Source organism: Sciurus vulgaris, assembly GCF_902686455.1.
Source record: "Sciurus vulgaris genome assembly, chromosome: 3".
Lineage (NCBI taxonomy): Eukaryota > Metazoa > Chordata > Mammalia > Rodentia > Sciuridae > Sciurus > Sciurus vulgaris.
The window spans coordinates 161,479,807-161,504,699 of record NC_136463.1 but is presented as its reverse complement, the minus strand read 5'-3'; the positions used below and the strand labels follow the sequence as shown (position 1 = coordinate 161,504,699).

Below are 24,893 nucleotides of genomic sequence, written 5' to 3'. Positions count from 1 at the left end.
GGGCATGGCTCCTTTTCTTCTGGCCTTCAGTACAATTTCAGCCTAGGTGTACTGTTAAACTCTTCTTTTGGCTGTTATTTATTGTACAAGCTTCATGTTTCTCTACTGACTCTTGGTGTTTAGGATGGGGGCTCACTTTCTAGAGGATCTTTCTCAACATATGCTTCATCTCCCATTTCAGTTCTCCTTCTGGCTCTGGGCTTCAGAGAATATTTGTCTTTTGCAACTTTCCAACTGTCCTCAATCATTACTCATCTTAAAACTTATTAGCAGAGTGATGGAAGGAGGTGTGGGGTTCTTGATGTTCCCGTCAGCCTTACCCTAAAGCAGATACTGTGTGCCTGGATGTGGTTCTCTAATTGTGGTCCTTGCTCAGGACATATTCCTGCCTCTCCTCTATGGCAATAGTTTGCAGCTGGCTCAATGGGTGATAGCTGGAGACATTTCTGCTTGTCACAACTGGCAGGTGCTGCTGGCATCTAGTGAGTAGAGGCCAGAGGTGAGTTCAGCATCCTTCAGTGTGTGGCACAGTCCCACCACAAAGAACTGGGTCTCAGAAGGTCAGTTGTGCCAAGGCTGAGCAACTCTTTTGTTTGTTTCTGTTCCATTCCCCACGCTATGTTCGTTTTTTCCCACTGGTTTATAAGATTTATTGTAAATATTGTTTGATTTTTCTTTTTAAAAAAAATCCATAGAGTAAGGCTTTTTTTCTAATAGAAGAGATTCAAGTGATGATTGCAGATAACATTTCCCAACAGTCTACAGCACCCCCTGTTTCAGGTCTGCACCTCTTCAAGTGGAAACTGTGGAAAACAAAGGTCGAAATAGTGACAGAATTCCTGCCTCATATGCAAGACGCACAGCTTGCAATGGTGATGAAATCTCCTCCTTATAACTAAAGTCCAGAGCCTCCCACTTTCTTACTAACCTACATTCAGTTTCCATCAATTCATCAATGGTTCTTACCGAAGAATTTTTGCTGTGCTTGACTGGCTGAGCCCAGGTGAGTAAGCGTTCCCTTCACATCCATTCTTTCCCTCCAGACACTTGACTCTCTCCAGATTTAAGGTGAGTTGCTTTGCTTCCTCAACTCTCTCATAGGTTCAAGTAAAATCTTAGGTTTATAGTTGGTCTGAATTTATCTGTATTGTAAGGGTGAGAGAAAATTCTTTCTAGTTCTCTACATTCCTAAGAAAAACCTGGAAATTACACTTTAATGTTTTTTGCATTAAAATTAACATTCAATGCATACAAATTTCTGAAGCAGATAACTCCACTTCAAAAATCTGAACAAAATTTTTTTTTGGTCCAGAAACATTTCAAAGTTAAGCTCTCTTCCACATGTTTTCTCCACTATCTGTTTGTGTGAATCAGCAAATTGATGTAAGTTTAATTCTAGATAATGTTTTCTATGTAAAAATATCATCCAAAATTTTTATCCAGTTAAGATGATACAATTATACTTATGTCTTTTGTTGTGGCTTTGAATTATTTTAAAATTTTACAATGTGAAAATGATGTATAGATACCTACCAAATATGCTGTCTTAGTCTGTCAGCGGTACTATAACAAAATACTTGGAACTGGGTATTACATAAAGAATAGAAATTTATTTCTCACAGTTCTGGAAGGTAGAAGTTCAAAATCGAGCTGCCAGCAGACTCAACATCTGCAGAAGGACTTGTTTCTGTTTCCAAGATGGTGTCTTGAATATTGTGTCCTCACATGTTGAAAAGGAAGAAAGGTGAAAGGGGCAGAAATGCTTTGTCCTACCTGTGGACCAGCAGAAGAGAACAAAACAGTTCCTTTAGGGACCCTGATGAATTTTGGAGGGCACATTGAGACCATACCATATGCCCTTTTAATGCCTTTAATGTACCACTTTTAACCAACACACACCACCATGTTTGTAATCTAAGAGTAGCTTTTAGTCAGGAGCTGGGGTTGTGGTTCAGTGGTGGAGCACTTGCCTGGCACGTGTGAAGCACTGGGTTCGATCCTCAGCACCACATTAAAAATAAGTAAATACAATAAATATATCGTGTTTGTTTACCACTAAAAAGTATTAAAACAAAAAGAGTAGCTTGAAGTCTGATGACTGGTGGGGTGACTTTTTCTCTTTTTGAGAAATATGCAGAGTGCAACAAATTTTTCTGTTTTTCTCCCTACCTAGACTCAGGGGTATTCTAATATGGGTATTCTAATATGGATGACAACATTATCTGCTTTTCTACAGAATTCTAAACATGCTGGAGGGTAACTGGTTAGAAAAGAAGATGAGAGCAAAGGTGGAACAGTTCTATGCAAGGCATTAAATATTCTCTAAATATGGTTTCTTTTTTGCTCCTTCTGCCCTGTCCATCTTTTGCTTTTCTCCTGTCTTCTCTTTGTGGCACTTTTCCCAAAGACACGATTGAAATATTGTGATCTCTTGTTCTTTGTCATAAAAATTATTTTGCACTTCTTTATTATTTCAAAATCATTAATAATTCTTTTAAATGCATTTAAACAAGGAATTGAAGCCTATGTAGGATCAGTTTGATTTGTTCAACTGATGCCCCTATGCCTATGATTCTGTGTGGGAAGAAGTCACTGTCAAAAGGATGGAATGATGAATCACCCTGGGAGGGTTGAAAATTGTCCAAATCTATCAAATTGTCACAATCAAATTAAGGTTTAATTAAAAGCTAGAAACAATCACTTGATGTTGAATCCCAGAACATTTAGAAAATTACTCTTTGCAATATTAATATTTAGTATCTTAACTTCTTTCTAATTCATGTAACAAATTTAAATTCCAACTCTAATGGATGCTTGCCTCTTTTGAGACTAGAATACTGGAAATATTTCATCTTTAAGGAGTTACTATGTTACCCATCACTGGTGGACTTCTCATGATACAACTCACAGATAAAAGTCACTGAACTGATAGTAAAATCATTATGTAACTGAAGATTCCTCAATAGCTGGTACCATATATCATCATGTATCTCTCTCTCTCTCTCTCCCTCTCTCTCTCTCTCTCTTTCTCTCACTCTCTCAATCTTTTCTCTCTCAATAAAGGGGTAAGGTTCTATGAAAAAAGAATCCAAGAAGTGCAAAAATTCTAAAATTGCAGAGGACTGTAATATTTAGTGATATTCCTCATTTAACCAAAAGAATGGAGTTTTAATAAGGTCCATATATTACCCTTATGTGATTTGGGGTACATTTGAAACAGCATTAAACATATTTTGAAATACTTCCTTCACTTGGCTTCCGAAATAGTATCTTCTCCTTTCTATCTTCCTCTCTCCACCTACTCCTCAGTCATCTTTGCTGGCTTCCTCTCATCTCTCTGCCTCTGTAACAAGAGAAGACTATGGAGTACGCCAGGATTTTTTTCTCTTATCTATTTTTCCTCACTCACCTGTTGACCAAAAGCATACACAGGTTTGGTTGCATGTATAATTTTAGGTTTTGAAAAAAAATAAAAGAAAAATAATGAAATAATTTTTTAAGTATGAGAGCTATATGCTAACAAACGGTATGCAGGGATTATCTCTCAATGATGGGATTATGTGACATTAATCTCTTGTTTATACTTTGCTTTATTTTCTCAATTTTCATAGCAGGAACATATGTGAAATTAAAATGTACATATATTAATATGACATAAATTATCTTCAGACACTCTCTCAGATACATGCATAAATCTAACACACAAGTACTAGTCCAGATATTTAAAATATACCTACATTAGATATGTCAAGAAAAAAGGAACAGTGTAGAAATAAGTATTTCATATAAAATTCAAATCGTGATGTCAGAATTTTTTCTGTTGGGTTGGGGATGTGGCTCAGTGGTAAAGTGCTCACAGAACAAGAATGAAGCCCTGAATTTGATCCCCAGTACCCCCAACAAAAGAAAAAGAAAAGGAAAAAAAATGTTTTGTTTGGATTTGATTTGCTCTTTGTTTAATTTGAAATAATTTTATTGAAATTTGGATGAAAGACCAAAAAAAAAAAAAAAAAAAAAAAAACCCAACAGATAAATGAGAACCTATAAAAATAAAATGACTCAGAACAGACAGAGATGAGAGAGTAAAGAGGAACATTATTTTTAGATGAGGAATAAGTATGGATGAATCATGGAGTGTAATCATCCATTTCTCTTGCTTTGCATCTGGATTTGGTAATGCAGTTGACAAACAGTTCTCATAGGTAATTTTATTTAAAAATCCATTGGCCCATAAGTGAATATTTATTAGACAGTTTATTTATGTTGAGATAAAGGGGGATGACACATATATGTATCTACTAGTCAACATCTTTCTATCAATAGGGTTTCATGAAAGAAATATATTTTAATACAACTGAGTATAATGAACTATAACTATTGAAGTCTCTATTTCAGTGACATAGTGTCTTAGCAAATACAATAATTGGTTCATTTGTCATATACTTGGCACAATTGAGCAGAAAAGAGAGATTATCAACATCTGAAACAAAATCTTCTCTCCTTATGGATTTTAATTTTAGTGGGTAAGAATCAGCAGACACAATAAATAGGTAATTTACAATACATTAGAGGTAGGGGATTGCTATGGGTTCAAAACAGAAAAAGTAGAGTAGAATAATTGTAACTGGAAGGTAAATTGGAATAGTATGCAATGTGAAATAGGGATGATCTGAAGGTGATTTCTGAGAAGACCTGAAGATTGTGATATTGCTAGTGAAAAAGAGTTTTGGAGAACATATCAGGAAAGGAATATAGCTACAGGAAAAGTTCTGAAGATTGTTTGGAGAATGACATGAGCAAGATGGCAGACTAGGGAATCCAAGTCCTTACCTCAAAAAAAAAAAAAAAAAAATATATATATATATATATTTATATGTGTGTGTGTGTGTGTGTGTATGGTTAAGTCAACCATGTATGGACAAAGGTATTGCTGGGAGTACAGTTAGGAGCTATAGCAAATACTGGAGGGGACTGGGGATGACTAATAGAAAGGGGAACAGGAAACATTCCTCTTGTGTTGCTCACCTTTAGGTCGACACAGTGTCATAAAGAATCCCATTGGCCATAAGTTCTTTCCATGGGGGAAAGTGAGGAGTGGGCTGACCTCAGCAGCCATGATTCCAGAAGTCTAGCTACTGCTGAAGAAGACTCTATGTCTGATGCTGTACCTTTGGAGCAAGACATGTCAAGCACCCCATTTTCCTATTTGATACTAAACTGCTGGTGTTGGAGCCTCAGTGATTTTGCCACATGCGAGCAGGCACCTGCTGTGAAGAATGTGCCTGCACACAGGTTCTCGTGACTTCTGTACCACAGTAGACATGCGCGTGTGTGTGTCTGCTGGACCTGGCTCCCATCTCAGCTCTGCACATGGAACCATGGAACCAAATGCCTGCAAAAAAGCTGAGCATGTGCACCCATAGGGACACTGTAACCATATGCACAGCATATACCTACCAGGCTCAACCCTTACCTGTCCTCCTGAAACAGCATTCCCACATTCCTCCAGAACCTGTCCCTGTGTACTCTTAAACATGGATCTGGAAGCAGAACGATTGTGCATCTCATTCAATATGCCTGTAAAAGAGTGTATAAAAAGCAAGATCCGGAGAATTGTTGTTTATAAAAGACTTACTTTAGATGTAAGGACACATAGGATATTGTAAACATATGGAAAAAGATATTTCATACAAATTGTAATCAAAAGAAATCAGAAGTGGCTATTCTTATAACATTTGAGTGTCGTGTCCTGCAAGACCATTAATTCAGGAACCTTAGGGGTGATGAGGGGATGAAGACAAGACAAAACACACACACACACACACACACACGAAATTTTTTCCTGGTACCGGGGAGTGAACCCAGAAGTGCTTTACCACTGAGTCACATCCTCAGTCCTTTTTATGTTTTTATGTTGAGACAGAGTCTCACTAAGTTGCTGAGGCTGACTTTGAACTTGCATCTTCCTGTCTCAGCCTACTGAGCTGCTGGGATTACAAATATGCATCACCATGCCTGGCTCTTTCATTTGTTTTAAATTAAATTTTGTTTTGTTAAATTTAGGAAACTAGTTGAGATGGAGTAGGCATAATAACATAGGTCGTTGTTTTGGTTGCTGTGTCTGTAAAAATAGTAGCACAAATGTATGTTGTTCTAGGTCTGACTGCATAAGATTATGGTAAAGAAAACAGATATTGAGTTGATTTTACTATCCCAACACAATATATTGCTGTTCATTTTCATATACCAGAAAGTCAGTGTGATTTTCCAGGATATGTTTCTGGGGAAGAAACATATATCCTGGGTTCCTTTTTTTTTTTTTTTCGCGGTCGGTGCTGGGCATGGAACTCAGGGACTTGTGCTTGCAACGCAAGCACTCTACTGACTGAGCTGTCTCCGCAGCCCCTGGGTTTCTTTTTAAGTTGGAGAAATTCTAAGGTTTATTAATTTATTTTTTAAAAATTAGCATTGTCAAAAGAGAAAAAGTGCCTCATGTTTTTAACTTAACTTTTCCTTTGTCTCTAAATTGCTAAAAATCAATCAAGCAGAATTTTTTAATTGAGCTAGAGATAGCTATAGGCAGCTAGGTCATAAAAATCATAAGCATGGATATGAAAAGAGTACACATGCTTGACATGTCAAATAATGTATATTAAAGGTTTCTGAGGTCGCTTACATTATAAATTTGCTTATATTGAATAATTACTTGTTTTATTATTAATGAGAAATTTTTATTCTATATTTTCTTGAATATTCAATATGAGTTTAAAGTGATCTAAATTTAAAATATAGATCCAAATTGAGAAAAGCAGAGTTTTCACTCATATCCAAATGCAATTTTATGTAGTCTATACTTTCTAAGTTATATGCAAGGTCAAGTTCATATATTCATATGCTTCACTGTAAGGATGAAGAAATGTCTTCACTTTAGTAATAGCTGACTTCTGGCTTTGACCTTCGATTTCATTAAAATCTGACCCCACCTTATCTCTGTGCCTCCAGATGATTCAATTTATCTTTTTTATGAAAATTCTTTAATGCATTTCTTTTGCTTTTGATTTGGCCCCAGCACTACTGTTTTAGATAGTTTTTGTTTTGTTTTGTTTTTGCCACTGTGGTTGGAAGGCCTAAAAAGAAAATTAGAGGAGGGAAAGTTTATTTTGGGGTTCATGGTTTCAGAGGTCTCAGTCTATAGATGGCCAACTCCTTTCCTTGGGGCTGGAGATAGGGCAGGACATCATGGTAGAAGAGTGTGATAGAGGAAAGCAGCTCATGACATCACATGAGGAAGGAGAGAAAAAGGGAGGGGGAAGAACACTGTTCAAAAAACACAAAATATAAAACCCAAAGGCACACCCCAATGACCCACCTCCTCAGTCACATCCTACCTGCTTTCAGTTATCTTCAGTTAATCCCTATCAGGGGATGAATTCACAGATTATTAAAGCTCTTTAACCCAATCATTTCTTCTCTAAACCTTCGTGCATTGTCTCAGTCATGAGATTTTGGGGGACACCTAATCTAAACCATAACAACCACATTTTCACCCAGGAAATAAGCCCCCGAAGCCTCTGTTTCTCTGAGGATACATGACCTCAAGTTGGTTATAACCAAGTTCTTTTCCATGAAGTAGACCTAAGTTAAAATCCTAGCTCCACCCCTTATCATGAAGTCTGGAGCAAATTTCTTCATCCTTCTTAACCTTCCTATTTAAGATAATAGTACTGACAAAGATAACTTTGTTCTTCTGACAAAAAAAGAAAAACCCAGAAGGTATTAAAACACAATTAATTAATGGTAAAAAAACAGATGACAGTCCACAAAAATAAACAAAATATCAGATGCTTTGTAAAAGAAGCTGAAGAAATCAAACATTTTACATAATGCCCTTGAAGTAGAGTTTTGGTAAGTGAAATTTCTATAAAAATTTAATTGTTGAAAAACAGGTGTTTGCTTCCTTGAAGAGTTAATCATTAACATGCACAAAAACATCCACCCACACCAGAAGGAATGTGAGTTTGAAAGCCAAGAGTAGAATTTTTAAAAAATTTTAAATTTGTTCTAATTAGTTATACCTGACAGTAGAATGCATTTTGACACATCATACATAAATGGAGTATAACATCTCATTCGTATGGTTGTACATGATGTAGAGTTGCAAAGGTCATGTAATCACATATGCACATAGGGTAATAAGGTCGAATTCGTTCTACTATCATTCTTAACCCCATACCTGCCCTCCTCCCTTCACTCCCTTCTGTCTAGTCCAAAGTACCTCTATTCTCCACTCCCCTTATTGTGAATTAGTATCCGCATACCAAAGAAAACATTCAGGCTTCATTTCTTTGGGATTGGCTTATTTCACTTATGATATTCTCGAGTTCCATCCATTTCCCAGAAAATGCCATAATTTCATTCTTCTTTAAGGCTGAATAATATTCCATTGCGTATCTATCCCACAATTTCTTTATCCATTCATCTGTTGAAGGGCACCTTCAACAGGTTGGTTCCATAGTTTAACTATTGTGAATTGAGCTGCAACATTGATGTGACTGCATCACTGTAGTGTATTGATTTTAAGCCCTTTGGGTATAAACCTAGGAGTGGGATGACTGGGTCAAATGGTGTTTTCATTCCAAGTTTTCTAAGGAAACTTCATACTGCTTTCCAGAGTTGTTGCACCATTTTGCAGTCCCATCAGCAATGTTTGAGTGTACCTTTTCCCCTACATCCTCACCAACATTTATTGTTGCTTATATTCTTGATAATTACCATTCTGACTAGAGTGAGATGGAATCTCAGTGTAGTTTTGATTTGCATTTCTCTAATTGCTAGAGATGTTGAACATTTTTTCATAAATTTGTTGATCAATTATATTTCTTCTTCTGTGAAGTGTCTGTTCAGTTCTTTAGCCTGTTTATTGATTGAGAATGATGAATTTGAAAAGCGCTGTAAGGGATATGAGTTGAAAACCAGGTTTGGAGGGACAGAGCAGCAAGACTTGGCAGTCTAAAGGGTGAAGAACATCTTAGAAGTAATAATAAGGGAAACAGTTCAAAACATTGTCAGGTGTATTCAGGTGGGTTTTAAATATGGACAGCAATTTTTAAAGGCGAAATCTGTCACTGTATGACTCCTCATAAGAAAACTATTTAAAGTTTATTGATATTGACATTTATTTTTAAAAATGAATTGATATTTCCAAAAGTAAAGTGAAGTTGTAAATTCTAAAGGACAGACAGTATAAATATAAGAAGACAAGAATGCAACTTAAAAAGGAAAGTTAAGAATGAGAGAATATGACCAAATTTTTCTTTCACAAAATTATTCATCTAAAAATGGGCACTGCAAGTTTTGTTACAAGTCATTGACATGTTTCATTTTCTTCTTCAGTTCAAATATTGGTCCCTCCTCTTTTTTCTGCTTGCTAGTAAACATTCATGTGTAGCCAAATTTTGATCCTTACTACCTGGTAGAGACTGGGAGATAGAAAGAGAATACATATAGTTTCCTTTTAATTTTAATTGCCAGAGGCCATCAAGATTTACCTGGACATTGTTGATCAGACAAATCGTGAAGTAAGTTCATAGCAAAGACATAGTCAATTGAAGCAACATGTAAACATGCAATTAGTAGTTCAGCATGTCCTTCTGAAACTCAAATGAGTGCTCTTTCTACAGGTCACCTGTTGGACTGCTCTGCTTTCTCCTATCATGTCAGGGTATACACATCTAACAACTATAATGTGATATCTGCACTTCTCTTAAGCTGATTTTAATAAAAACCAAACCATGATCCAAAAGTAGAGGTGAATCCTCATTAGTAGAAATGCAATTTGTTTTGTAAAAAGAAATGAGGGAGATAAAGACATAAGCCTGAGAATGCTGAGAAATTAAAGTGCCAAAAGCATAAAAACGGGGGGTGGGGTTGATTGAAAACTCATTGCACACTAGAAATGACCAGCACCTTGAACACTACCAGTTTTGAGTTTCTACTATGTAGAGGGAATTCTATACACTAAAGAGTCCAGAAGTTTGAAGCATAGCTCAGAACCTTTGAATGGGAACAAGAAAAATAAGAAGTTATATGAAGGGGAATTTTTAAAATCTGCTTCCTCCTCTTTTCAACCAAAGAACATTCCATTTCCTTTGCAGAATTCATTCAATCTGAGCTATTAAAATGGACAATAATGATTGAAATGAAAGTTTAAATGGACCACCAAAAAGCCCTCTTCAACCTTCAGCAACCTCATCTGTTTTAGAGCACTCTGTTCTTTGTGTCCTTATTCCCCTTCAGTATTTCTTTATCCCAGTAATGCACTGAGCATCAAAATATAATGGGGAAAAAAACTGACTCAAAAAACAGCTTGTGTCTTCTCTTAAGAAATTGCTCCTTGATGAAGAATAAGAAAGAGGCCTTTGTAAAATCACAATTCGAGGTGAGAAAGGATGTCATTTAAGTCAAATGAGCTCTGATCTATTTGTATCACATTTTCCAAAGATTTGTGACCAAAATCTATACATTTTATCTTAAGAACACATCCCTATATTTCCTTGCCTTTTAACACCATTTCAGATACTGGGTTTTAGTATTTGAGCTGGCAACTGAAGTATTAGGTTACTAAGAGACAAGTCCTAGGTTAAAAATCAGAATTAGGCTTCTGTTAGAACATCTGTTCCTGATTGTGTAGGACCTTGGATATGCAGAATACAGAAATGATTTATAAATACCATTTATGTATTCTGCATATCCATTTGTTCAGAGAAATATTTTTTTAAATTAACCTCACTGCCAAAGTCTTAAATATAAGAAACTTGTAGAGGAGGAAATTAAAGAAAGATATTAATAGGAGAAGAATTGGTTTTAAAATTATAAGGATTTTATCCATAGCATTCATTGTGAGCCATATACCCTGAAACCTTCTGTGGTATTATTTAACAACTTTACCAGGGTATAGCTCACATAACTTCCAATTCTCCATCCACCTTGCCCTAGGCAATCACAATCTGCTTTCTGTCTGTATACATGCCTGTTCTGGTCATTTCATAGTAACACAATCTCACAACATCTTCCCTTGTGACTGACTTCTTTTACATATTGTAATGTTTTCAAAGTTTGTGCCGTAGTATGTATCTGCTTCCCTTTCTTATTATTGAATAACAGTCTATATTATCAGTATATTACATTTGATTTATCCATTCATTATTTGATGGATATTTTGGACTATTTCCACCTTTGACTATTAGGAATCATGCTGCTATGAATATTGGTTTGCAAGTTTTTGTGTGGACAAATGATTTGATTTCTTTTGGGCAAATATGTAACACTGAAATTGTATGATAAAATGATAAATCTGTGTTTAACTGTTTGAGGAACTGCAAGATGGTTTTCTGAAGTTTCTACACCATTTTGCATTCTTACCAGAATGAATGAAGATTCCCATGTCTCTATATCCTCTCAACACTTAGCAACTGTCTTCTCCCCCACTTTTTTTTTTTTTTATAAGCATTCTGGTGGGTTTGGAATGTTATTTTGTTGTATTTGGGATTTGCATTTTCCTAATGGCTAATAATATTGATCACCTTTCATATTCTTATTGTCATTTGCTTATCTTTAGAGAAATAACCATTCAGATCTTTTTGAAAAAATTTAAATCCAATTATCTGCATTTTAATTGAGTGGGAATAGTTACTCTTTTCCCCCCCAATTTCCAAGTCCTGTAATTCCTGGCGTAAAGTTGATCTTACTTGGTTAAGGAGAACATCCACTTATTCCCAGTGAGCCTTCTCGTGGCTACATATTCTACAGCACAAAGTCTCCTCAATTGTGGAGAAAAGTTTCCATGGTAAATTTATGCTGGAGTTTTTAGTCTAAGCAAAAGTCTACTCCTAGAAATGAATGAATCACTTTATATTGTTGGAAGATAAAAGTATATAGCCTGTTATGTTTCTCTATTTCCAGTAGATGCCAGAGAGCTTGGAGACAGTTAATTCACTGTCCAAAGTGCTTGAAGTCTACACAACTGAAGTGCTGTGTTTTGCCTTCAAATGGGAGTGGGTTTGTTTTAGACTTAAATGTTTCTTTCTCCATACATTTTAATATATATGTCATCCCTGTTCCTTTGTAACTGCCATGATAAGTCTTTGGGGAAAAAAATCCTGAAAAACATGAAAACAGTTCTTTTAGATCTTCTTTATCTAGTAAAAAAGATTTTTAAAAAGTCACTTTTTGTTCCCTTTACGCCGTAGAACATCGCTGGGTCTGAGAACTAAGCCTGAGACTATGTGTGGGGTATTAAATCAGAAAGGCACAATTGCACAATTGTCTTGAACTAAAATGAATCTTAGGAGTCTAAGGATAAGAAGGCAAAGAGTAGAAGGAGTATTTGATTTAAGGTGAGATAGAGTAGATCCTATCATTGGCGGTGACCCCGCCCCTCTTACCTGTCAGAGCCTTTGGGGTCTGGCAGTCCCATGCAGTATCCATTCTTCTCCTACCCTGTAAATAAGGCCCAGGAAAGACTCGCTCAGATTTTTTTCTAGGTTGGACATAACCTTTCCCCTTCCAACAATCACCTTGTTAACATTATTTCTTCTGTTCCCACTTTTCTCATAACCTTATTTTTGGTCAAGCATTCATTTCACAGGTTACTCTTCAATGTTTCCCCTCCAGAATATTTACTGAATTTTTGCTGAATATTTTTAACAGAGAAAACATTCATGATCACAAGAAGACATTTCTCATTGTAGTCTAGCATGCTTCTAGAAAATTTTGTGTTGTTTCGTTCAACATTTTCCCTCTATTCCTGAGGACAGTAGCAGGATTCTTCAAATAAGAAAAAAATATTCAACATGTGCTCAAATGATGCATTTCTTAGCCTCACTTCATTTTTTTTTAATCAAAAACTGTATTTCTCCATTTAATCATCTACCTCATTCATCCCCCTAAAACACTGGTGCTGGTGAATAAGTTGATTCCATATTTAATAGAAAATTCACTCAATTTTGACAAGTTGCAATTATCTAAAGAATATGTCATTGCTGGTGGGATTGCAAATTGGTACAGCCACTCTGGAAAGCAGTATGGAGATGCCTTAAAAAACTTGGGATGGAACCACCATTTGACCCAGCTATTCTACTCCTTGGCCTATACCCAAAGGACTTAAAATCAGCAGACTATAGTGACTCAGTCACTTCAATGTTTACAGCAGCTCAATTCACAATAGCTAGATTGTGGAACCAACCTAGATGCCTTTATGAATGGATAAGGAAACTGGCATATGTACACAATGGAATGTTATTCAGTCATAAAGAATAATAAAATTATGGCATTTGCAGGTAAATGGATGGAGTTGGAGAATATCATGCTAAGTGAAATAAGCCAATCCCAAAAAACCAAATGCTGAATGATTTCTCTAATAAGTGGCTGATGATACATAATGGGGGTAGGGGGAAGAATGGAAGGAAGATGTTGTATAGACGGAAATGAGGAGTGGGGAGGGGGCGGGGGAAGGAAAGATAATAGAATGAGACAAATAGCATTACCCTATGTACATGTATGAAGACACAAATGGTATGACTCTACTTTGTGGACAACCAGAGAAACGATAGTTGTACTCCATTTGTGAACAATGAATAAAAATAAAATTTAAAAAAGAAAGATTAAAAAAAGAATATGTCAAATGCTATAGGAGGCTTTCAAAAAGAGAAAAATTCCAAAAATATTTCTCAACAATGGGATTATCACTATAGTAATGTAAATTACCTCCAGTAGAACTAATTTGAAAAAAAAAAAGTCCTAATTTTAGTACTTACAGGTTCAAAATATAAGTCATATCAATAGACAAACAAAAATTGTACAGGCACTAACTTTTGTAATTTTTCTAAATGCAGAGCATGGATTGCCTGTGCCCGAGGCAGGTGAAAACAACAGTGGCAGTGATCAGGGTAATCTCTTACTGCTGAAGCTTGTCTCCGTTACCGCAGAAAATTCAGTGGGCAGCTGGCCAATCTGCTACTCTCCACACATGAATCCTGCGAGGGAGGGACACCAAGGACAGGTGCTCCACAGACCATAAACTTGAAAGACAAAGGATATACTTTCCATTTCTTCATTCATCTCGGTTTAATTTCCTGGCTAGAGATTTATTTTAATGAATGGGTTTCTAGCCTTTTCAAATCTTGCAAATAATTTTGCAAGTAATTCTATTCATTAGGATGCTGATTACAGACCCCCCAAAATGAAAACTCAACCAGAAATAGAAGCAAACTAGCATTTTTTTTTTTTTTTTTAGAGACAAATCTCATGTAAAATGCTTTCAGCTGCAAGGAAAAGAAGATTCAGTTCAAAATGGCATAAAGAAAAAAGATAAATTGAGTATTTGAAAAGTCCAGAGCTTCCCATTTATATCCAACGAAATCAAAAGAAAGTTCATATCTGCAAAAATTTCAGTTTACAGATTTGAAGTTCTTTAATATGATGAGTCAAACCTGGTCATGTGTCCACATCTGAATGACCTGGTGCCTGGGATTTGCACAAATGTAATTGGATTAAACTCATGAGGGATTTCTCATACACTGAAGGTAGATTGAGTTTTCATCTGTATAATTGACAATGCTTTTGGCTATATGTAAAGGAAATTCTATCTCTAATTAATTTAAGGCCTAAGGATATATAGTATCTCATGTAATAGGAGGTTCAGAGTGAGGAGAAGCTCAAGCATGGTTAAAATATGATGTCAGCTTCTCTGCTATTCCTTGGCTTTGCTTTTCTCCATGTATTGGCTTTATTAAGATGGAATAGACTCTGGAATTTCAAGATGATAACAACACAGGTAACACCACAGGATAAAGGGAGAGCTTTTCTACAACAATAAAATAAGAGGATTTGTGCCACTTTGGCCGTATATCAACCTTTGTCTGGTATCAGTCACAGAGAATGTTATAAGCTCTATGGCTTAAGACTGACTTCTTTTATTGGATAGACAGGCAGAATTGAAGGAGTTAGGATTGGTCACCACTTTTGAGCTGGGGGTGGACACTAGCTTCCCTGAATATCATTGAACACAGGAAGCAGGCACTGAACACAAGAGGCAGGCCGAACACTTGAGCGCAGCTGGCTTTTCATAAGAAAAAGGAAGGAGGTGACAGATGTTGGGTAGTCAGCCAATAGTACTTACCTGCTTCCACACCATACAGTCAATAAATTCAGAGGAGAGAGTGTTATAGGAAATAAAAACATAAATTATCCACATAACATGTACTTTTATTCCTCAAATAATTGACTGATAATGTGCAAGAAAATTTGCTGGAATAAAGTATGGTACTTCAGAAAGAACACGTTTGAACCAAATTTCATTGTCAAAATATTCAACAGAATTACAAGATTCAACATGGATCTTGGAGGGGCTAGACTGTGATATTTTGTGTTCTATGACAGAAGGAAGTAGTAACTGAAAATAGGAGTTAAATAAATTAATTAATTATATTAATTAATTACATGTGCATTATGGTCCTTGAAGTCAGAAACAATATTATCATTTTAATTATAATGACCAATTTTACAATAATCATCAGTATTGCTATCTAATTTTATGATATCAAAATCATATTTCACTGTCAGCTATATTTTCCCTTTGGGAACAGTAGGATAAAATATGAGAACAAATAAATGAACCAGATGAAAGAAGCAGCAGACCTTCCTCCACTTGCCCCTTTCCACTACTTCCTACCATGTCGCTTTTTGCCTTGATCCTGATGATTCCTGAGAAGGGGCAATGGAACACTATTTGTGGGTCCAAAAGACATTCAATGATATTTTTGGAGTGTTAGTAAATCCTGATGAAATCCTCAGCCCTCTACCCTCAGTAAACACTGATGCCCAGGAAGAGACCATTTCAGTTACTGGATGAGCTGTCTTTTGTCCAAAATTTTTCCCTGGTCCCCAAAGGGAAATTTCCTTTCACCCTGATTTATGGTTTTTATCACATGCACTGAGTGGCAATAGAAACCTCTGCTACTCAGAGAAACAGAAAAACCCAGAAGCTTATTTCCCAAATGAAAGCCAGTTTCCATTGTTCCAATTTCCATTGTTCAGTTTGCCATGCTTTTGACAAAGGAAAATGTGAAATTGTGAAAGTAGATGCTTTATGGTACTATGAGGAGGGTATTTCATAGGCTGCAATAATTTACTAATGAACTTAAAATAGGAAGGCATTGAGTATAATCCTATTAATATCTAATGAAGAAGGATTAGAATTCTGAGAGCCCAGATTTTCTATTCTAAGATATTTTTCTAAGTTTTAAAAATGTATTGATGGCGACTCAATAGATAAAACCAATCCTAATAATAGAAAGTTCAGATCAGTATATTTTGTAAATCTGTATGGTCAACAATTAATCTCAAATATACAGTCCTTTTAAATTATGAAAACATACCAGATACAATGTTAGGTGTTTTCACATTTCTCATAATCCTCATTTTACCAATAAGGAAATGTGAAACTCTGAAATCTAAGATTTTCCTAATTCTTTCAACATAGTAAAATGTTTTTAACCATAAATCACTAGGTATATAGAGTGGTTTTTTTTTTTTTTTTTTTTTTTTCAGTGTTTTCCTCCCTCTGACAAAAGGACCTGACAGGAACAATTTTAGGGGAGTTTCTGAGGTCTCAGTCCTTTGATATCTGGCTCCATCGCTCTGGGTCCAAGGTGAGACAGAATATCATGGTGGAAAAGGAAAGCAGCTCAGGACATGGCTAGCAGAATGGAGAGAGAGAGATTAAACTTGGCTCACTAGGGACAAAATATACATCCCCTAAGGTACATCTCCTGCAACCCACCTTCTCCAATCAAACCTTACTGCCTACAGTTATCACTCAGTTAATTTCTTCAAGTGATTAATACACTGATTAGGTTAAGACTCTCATACCCAGAGTATTTTACTTCTAAACTGTTTTGCTTTTTCTCTCACATGAGCTTTGTGGGGACACCTCACATCTAAACCATAACATACAGCAATCAATTTCAGTGAGGAAATTATCAAATGCCTAGTCTGCACATGACTCTATTCAAGGCAAATATATAAGATTTCACTCTGTCTCTCATATAGACAAAGAAATCAAGACTTTGACAGGTTCAGTAATATATTCAAAGCTGCATGTCTGTGCATGAAGCAAGGATCTTCATGCAAGTGCTTTCTACTACGAAGACCACTCCCACTTCACTGTTTTATGCAACAACTTGGGCTATCAGGTAGGTATATTTATTGGAGATGAACTATTCATAATTGGAAATATTGGTTTGCAAAAATGCAAAACACAGTTAAAGGCAAGGACATGGGAAAGGCATAACTTTTTATCTAGATTGAGGAACAGTGATATTCTTCTGTTCCTTATTAACTGACTATACCAAAGTCAACATGCAGCCTGAGAGCTTCTAAGAAAGTAGTCTGGAAAATATACCACTGCCTTAATTTTCACAAAGTAAACATAAAAACTATAAAGAAGTAAACTGTACATCTTGTAGGCATGTCTACTCTCCCTTCTGAATTCTCCTTCATTCTTCCTTTAATCTGGTGTTTTTAAATTGATTTGGTTAATGTGTGATATAAACTTGCAAGTGAGCATGTATCAGACATAGTCACTGTGTGAAATGCACACTACTTGTAAGGTTTTGCTATTATTGATGTATGTTAGTTATGAATCAAAGATTTTTAGTTTTTGCATTCATTTAATCAGTAAGTATGATGTGTACCTCTTCTACTGCCCAGGGTAAAGGGTTTCCTAAGAAATTAATTGTACCCTAAACTCTTACTAAAGTTACTCTTATCTCTCAAGTGTTGTAAAGAATTTATCACTCAACATTCAGGCTTTTATCAAAATTCTAGTTTCCATGACTTTGAGAATTCCTTGTCAGCCAGCCTGACAGCTCCTACATCTCTGGCTAGTAAGGTGGCAGGATAAACATAATTGCATGTTCAGATTTCTCGGAAACTTTACGAAGGCTTCATCTTGTTTAAAAACTACTCCAACTGAATTTTGAAAACCATCACTTGATTAGAAAAAATAGTATTCCTTTATGATACCCCCTTTTCTTTATCATTGCTCTATTAGCATTTTGTTCACAAATAACAGCCTGCTGTATTCAGGTTTTCTGTTGGACATGTTAATAAATAGTTCATGGACTTCCCAAATTCTCTAGGTTTTGTTTTTCAAATTTCATATAAAGTTACTCTTACTCATCTATTTGACAGACATTTTCAAATGCTACTGCAAAATATCAGGGCTTGCATCTTGCAGGGAAAATCTGTTCCTTTGAATTGTCCTATAACTGAAATGCAGGATTTTGCCATTACCCTCTGTTTGGAATATGAATTTATTCTTTGGCTCTAACAAAAATCTAATCTATGGATGTGTCAGAACCATTGATAGGGCAGGAAGCATCTGGGGTCCCTCTTGTTTAATTGTTTTCCCAGCCTGGACTCCATGTTGTCCTATTTTTTTTTTTTTTTTTTTTTAGTAGTTGAAAAAAGAAAGTGAATAAATAGAAAACGGACTAGGAGAAGGATGCAGGGAGATAAAACAGAAAGTGCATAGAGAAAAGATACTCAAAGTATCCTCTGTTGCCCTCATTTGTGAATGTAAATTGCAGGCCAAATAGGTCAGTAAGTAATTGGGATGGCGTAGCAGCCAGACACTGACTGATGAGCGTGACCACTTCCTTCCTGCCTGGCTATAGCTCTTAGTAAAGGACAGATTTTTCTTTCCACTTGGAAAATATGGCTACAGTTGGTCTCTGTGGAGAACGGGTTGAACACATGAGAAATCAGTCATAGCAAGGAACATTCCGTAGCCACCAGACGGTGGTGGGATGCGGAGGACAATTCTGATTGCTCTTTGTGAAAGCCCCATGATCCTGTCTGTTTCTGCCTGAGGTGTTCATTTTTAGGGCAGACTGCATCTATTCAGAGATAGCAACTGAGTAGCCCTTAGTTCTGTTAAATCACATTTTCTATATTCTTGAAAATCGTCGAGTCTCAATACCTTCAGGTAGGGCATGTACTTTCCAGTTAGTTTGACCCTGATGGTTCTCTGCCTCTGTCTACTAGCAGTTCACCACATTCCTAGTACCTTCTTGGCCCCCGGGGGCATTTAGGTTTACACCTCCTGCCTCACTTAGGCTATGGCCCTCTCCCTCAAAACTGTGCTGTATAGAGCTATCTTACCAACCTCCTCAGAAACCAGTTCACAAATGCTTTCTCCTTTTATGAATGTTTTCATCCATTACCTTTGGGCTTGCTTTGAACCAGTCACACTCTGCAAGAGCTTTTTAGAAGACACAAATGTGTTTGAGACGTTATCTGTACAAGTTGAAAATGTAGTAGGTGAAGCAAATGTGCTAGTCCCCAGAATGAAAATTTTAAGGGTAACTGAAGGACTGTCCCTGGGCAGTGAGAGGGAGAGTGGGGAGAATTAGCTGAGGGAAGAAGTGGTTTGTGCCTACAGAATCCGTATTTGCCGTTCAAGTTTCAATTGTGTGTTTCAATTCTGTGTAGCAAATTTCACAAGCACATAAGGAGGAAGACCGGAACCCACTCCAGCCCCATTTTTCATTCAGTCCCAAGCAGAAGTTAAGTTTAAATGAATATCTCCTTATCAGGGAATTGGTGATTGTATAAAACTTAAACATGGCATCTGCTATCTCTTAATTTCCAGAATGTTATAGGAAAGTTGATTTTCAAAATATCTTGAATTAAAATGCCAAAGGCTGAGCTTTATTTGAATACAAATTTCAATCTGTCTTTTTTTTTTTTTTTTTTAGCTGGATGTCTTGGTGATCACTGCCCAATACAAATGTAATGAGAGTTATAAATGTGTTCCTAAATTTCCTGGTAGCCAAGTTAAAAAAAAAAAATTAAAAACACGGTAAACATTTTATTTAACTTAATATATAAAAATATTATTTCATTAAATTATATGAAAATTTATTAAGAGATGTTTACATTTAACTTTGCATTCTAAGTCTTTGAAACCTAGTGGGTATTTTACACTTAAGATACATTTTCATGCAGACTGAACTCATTTCAAGTGTTCATCAGCCACATGTGACTAGTAATTACTGCATTGGATAGAGTGGTTCTAAAATTTCCTCCAAACTTCTTCAAATATCTTGGAGCATATGTGTGTGTTAGGTAAATAAAATGTTAGGCATAAATAATCTTGCAATTTTATTCCTTCAATGTTTGGGATTTTGGAAATCATATATTTGCTAGCTGATTGACATTTTTATTCAAGTAGAAAATTATTTCCAGTGGTTCTTTTTAATCACAATCATTTAGCTCACCATGAACTAATTTCAGCAAAAGGTTGCTAGTTTCATAATTAAGGCAAACTCCTCAGCTGAATAGCAATTTATTTTTTTCTCTATTCCATGTAAACACACAAGGTCTGGTATTTTTCACTTAAAGAAAACCCTTGGTATAATAGAATGCCTACTTAGATTTCATTTAATAAACTCCTTCCTCCTGCAAAGATATATTGAATTTCATTAAATAATAAGCCCCCCAAAGTTTCTTTTTTCTTTCCTAGTATTAGGACTACTATCAAATGCTGATTCATGAACTAGGTTTCATAATGATTGATCCGAGAAAGGGAAACTATCTGCTCAGCCAATAATTCACTTCTGAACTTTGCATTACTGCATTTCATTTTCCAGATCATGTGCCTTCAGCCTTGACTCCTGTATGGTGTGTATACTCATTTTTCCCAGGGAACATCACCATGGTGCTCTCTGTCTCTCTTAAGAAGAACTACACTTAGAAGAGTCTTTGGGCTCTTTACTAAGGTAGTGCTTGGTTCCTATATTTGTGTTTTAGACACATAAAGTATTAACAAATCTGTTTAGCCACTCACATATATTTAGACCTCAGATATGCTAGGCATCATTAGGTTAACAAATAGACCTATAACTCTATCTTCCTCTGATGTAGTTTCACGTGGCCATCCTCCTTAATGCAATCACCCAATCAATTAAGAGTGGTAACCAGATGTTCCACATGAGTTTACAAAACAGCTTCCTGGAAACTATACGCAAAGCTATAATCAGTAATGTAAAAATGTTAACCAATTTAATCTATAGAAGATCCTTATGGAGAGAGGAGTGTTAGTCCCATTTTTACGAATTAGGTAACTGAAGCATAGATATGCTAAGTGACTTGCCCTATCCCCCAAAGCTAGTAAGTCTTTGGGACTCCACACTGGTTCCAGAGGCTGTGCTCTTAATGTAACCCTATACCACTTTTTCTACAGACAAATGTAAGAAACCCACATCATTCTTGGCTTTATTTCTGTTGAGCCTTTCTAAGGAGGTTGAAAGGAAAAGAAGAATCCATTATTGCATGAAACACAGGAAAAATTTTATTAGTTTCCGGATGGAGAAATGAATAGAGTAAAATATTTCAATAGAAATCTATGACCCTCCGCAAAGAGCCCACTCGGGCACTCAGGGCGCCCCAGTCGTGGTAGCGCCTGTACTCCCCCGGCCTCAGCAGGTACTGCCGCCCCCGGTAGTTGGGCAGTTCGTAGAGGACCCAGTAGCCCTCTAGCACGTGGAAAGAGTGGATGTCACTGAAGTGGAAGCGGTCCTGAAGAGAGGAGCAGTCCTCCGTGATCTCTACCATCTGGCCTCTGTAGTCCTCTCGCTCATAGATCCTGATCCTGTGGGAGCTGGACTGTGGGTCCAGCAAGAGAAGACGAGGGGGCATCAGAAAACCTGACCTCATTTCAGCAACCTATCGCACACGTCCCTGGGTCATGGGCACGTCTTTATTTTTTCCACAACAAAGGTGACCAAATTAAAAGAGACTGCCAAAACCAGCACCTCTACAAATGTGAAACTCAAGAGGGCGCCATCTACCATTCCTTTGATGTGAATGATGCTCCCTAGCGTTTTCGGGTACTGCAAGCTGCAGGAACCATATGACTGACTCGGCTCAGGACCATTTTGAAGTAACTTTTTTTTATGTATTTGTTTTGTTCTCCATTTCATAGATTTGTGGTGGTCTAAAGCTTTCCTTGGATGACATACAAAATAATTAGACATTAGAGTATAAGGACAAATATACCTCCGGCAAAAGGCTTGGTTTAGGATCTCAGTAGAGGAAGCTAGAGAGGAAGTCAGATTGCTTCTCCTGCAAGAGGCACAGATTGGCTGCAAGTCAGGAAGAAAGCTCAGCCCAGGCAGCGCTTCTGACTCTTTCTGTTTCAGGAAAGCAAGACCATCTTAAGATTGGGCTTCGCTTCTCAGCTCTAACATTGGTTTCGGCTAATCAGTTTCAGGTGATGGACAAAAACTTAAGTTCAAGCTCATGAAGGAGGTCTGTACAGGGTCAAGAGTATGAAACTTAGAAAAATGGAGGTGAGGCTGTTTGTGCTGAGCAGATCCTCTTTGGTATCTTGAGCTCCTGCTCTTCCTGTTTCTGCTTGTTCCTTCCCAGCAGGCACCAATGTCTCAGTGTCTTTCTTCTTCCCCAAGCAAACCCTCTCTAGGAAGGATTCTTATTAACGACTGAGTTCGGGGTATAAATGACTGCACATTAGGTATCTTCCCTCGGGTCAGGGATTCACGGCTTGCAAAGGACTCACATGTGTGTAGCCAAATTTGATTTGCAGGACAGCCTGGCATGTGTGGAACTACCATTATAAGCTACTCCTTCTTCTCTGAGAAAATGAAGCCCAGAGCTTACAAACTGGAATCAGAAGTCAGGACTAGAAAGTGGAAATTTCATAAATGACTTCATTTTCTCTAATATGGAGGGTAGCGACCAGGTCTGACGTCAGAATGGGCTACAGCAGAGGGAGTTTTGATTAGAGAGCCTTTTCTTCATGTGAAAATATGGGGCCTAGGGGTGAATTTACCTTCTCCACAGGGTACCTAAAAGAGGGTGGGATTTTTCTCTAAGAAAACCTTGCCATGATCCTATGGGCTAAGCGGGGTGATCAGATAATGAATAGGGTGGTAGGTGTTTAGGCTCCTAATTGCATTCTGGGTCCTATCAGGGAATTACACACTTTGAGGGGTTTCAAACTTCACAAAAGTAGTTCATTTTCCATATTAGAGAATCCACTGTGGAATTCCTGGCTCTGGGGCTTGATTTGGATAATGCTTCATCAAAAGACCAGAGAACCTTGTTGTTCCTAAGAGTTAATTCTAGTTTGGGAGGGGTGACTAGCCAGGTGTCAGGTAACTCCCTTTCATCCTTATCAAGCTGCTCTTATAATCCCCATGTGAAGAAAGTGAGAAAGGGCCCTATAACCAGCTAAAGGCCAACTGACGGCCCAGAGTTACCTAATTGCCCTTTCATGCCCTGTGGCCAAGAAGCTCTGAATTAAACCTTGCACTAAGTATTCCCAGCAGAGCTGAATTTGATTTAGCAAAGTAAAATAAAATGTCCAGTTAAAAGTTTTGCATCGTACGCTTTTCAGTGGAAGGAAACCTTGGAGATGTTAATAGACGGAGAGAGACTATAGTTAGAGCCAGAAAGAAGGCGACGGCCATCCCACCCTTAGTCCATGGTGTGGACAACAGGTCTGGATCACTGAGGTGACGCAGGGCAGGAAGGGCCCAGGGCACCGGACTCACGTGGGGGATGAGGCGGCAGGAGCGGATGGAGTCGCTGAGGCCCATCCACTGCTGGTAGTCGGGGTAGTCCCCGCGCCGCAGGAAGTACTGGCAGCCCGAGTAGTTGGGCTGCTCATAGAGCATCCAGCAGCCGCTGTCCACGCGCACCGAGTTGCAGCGGCTGAAGTAGGGCTGCAGGTTGGAGTGGTCGCTGCTGCACTCGTAGTGGCGGCCCTGGAAGCCCCGGTCCTCGTAGAAGGTGATCTGCAAGGCAAGGCGAGGCGCGGGCTCAGAGGCCTGAGGCGGCGTGGGGCCCCCGGGTGCCAGCGCCCCTCCCCGGCCCCGGGCGCCCGCCGGGCTCACCTTCCCCATGGCTGGTGGAGGCGGACGGTGCGAGCTGAGCGTGGGGCCGCGGCGGGCGGTCTATATAGCGGAGGGCTGCTGCGTTGGCAGATCAGCACAAAAGGGGCCCGCGGGGAGCAAGGGCGTTTTCTCTCTTTTCTATATAATGACCGTGGGGTGGGGGGATGGGGGCTGTATGTTTTCTCTTAGACTCTCCAGAGCTTTCGAATTGATGACCTGGTTAGCAGTGTCACTTGATGCCGCTCGGGCCTTTAAATGAAGCCTGTCTGGGAAATTGAAATTGAGCAAAGATGCTTAACGAGTTAATAATTGAAATTAAATATTTTGTTTACTTTTTAAAATTTCAAAATGACTTCGTTTTCCGTAACAAGCTGGATAGTGACAAAGTCTGAGGTCAGAACGGGCCACAGCAGGGGACGTTTAGATTAGAGAGCGTTTTCTTCATGTGAAAATGTGGAACCTAGGGGTGAATTTACCTTCTCCACGGGTGTTTGAAGGAGGACGGGGTTTCCCGCTGAGAACCTCCCTGTGATCCTAGATGCTGATAAGCAGGTGATCAGACAACTAATGGGGAGGTAGGTGACAGGAGGTTGGCCAGGAGGAAGCCCTGATTAAACCCAGGCCTCAGCTCTGCTCCCTGGAAACAGTGGGACCTGGGGAATCTCAATGCAAGGGAACATTCAAATGTAACATCATTTGTGATGCCACAATCTTGCAAAGCTTTAGCCTTCTCTATTTTCCCAGCCCGGGAGCAGTTCCTGTTGGCTCTCTAGTTCTGGTTCCAGCGTCTGGAGTTTTCCCCACCCAGCTTCCTCCAGCAGCTTCTGGTACTCCATCCACTCTCTTTAAAGCCAGCTTTCTTCACACCAGTGCCGTAGTGACATTTTAGGCTGAAAATGCTCTGTGGACTGT

General features: G+C 37.9%; 1 protein-coding gene across 1 annotated transcript; it reads right to left on the bottom strand.

Annotated features, from left to right (window-relative positions):
• Positions 1-21,456: 21,456 nt before the first annotated feature.
• Positions 21,457-24,074, bottom strand: LOC306656771 (gamma-crystallin E; the record flags this gene model as incomplete). Its single annotated transcript, XM_079132307.1, has 3 exons — positions 23,982-24,074; positions 23,640-23,882; positions 21,457-21,729 (listed from the first exon to the last, which is right to left on the bottom strand). Exons 1-3 carry the CDS (start codon positions 23,988-23,990, stop codon positions 21,457-21,459), a joined length of 525 nt encoding a protein of 174 aa, XP_078988433.1. The 5' UTR covers positions 23,991-24,074.
• Between the last annotated feature and the right edge of the window lie 819 nt (positions 24,075-24,893).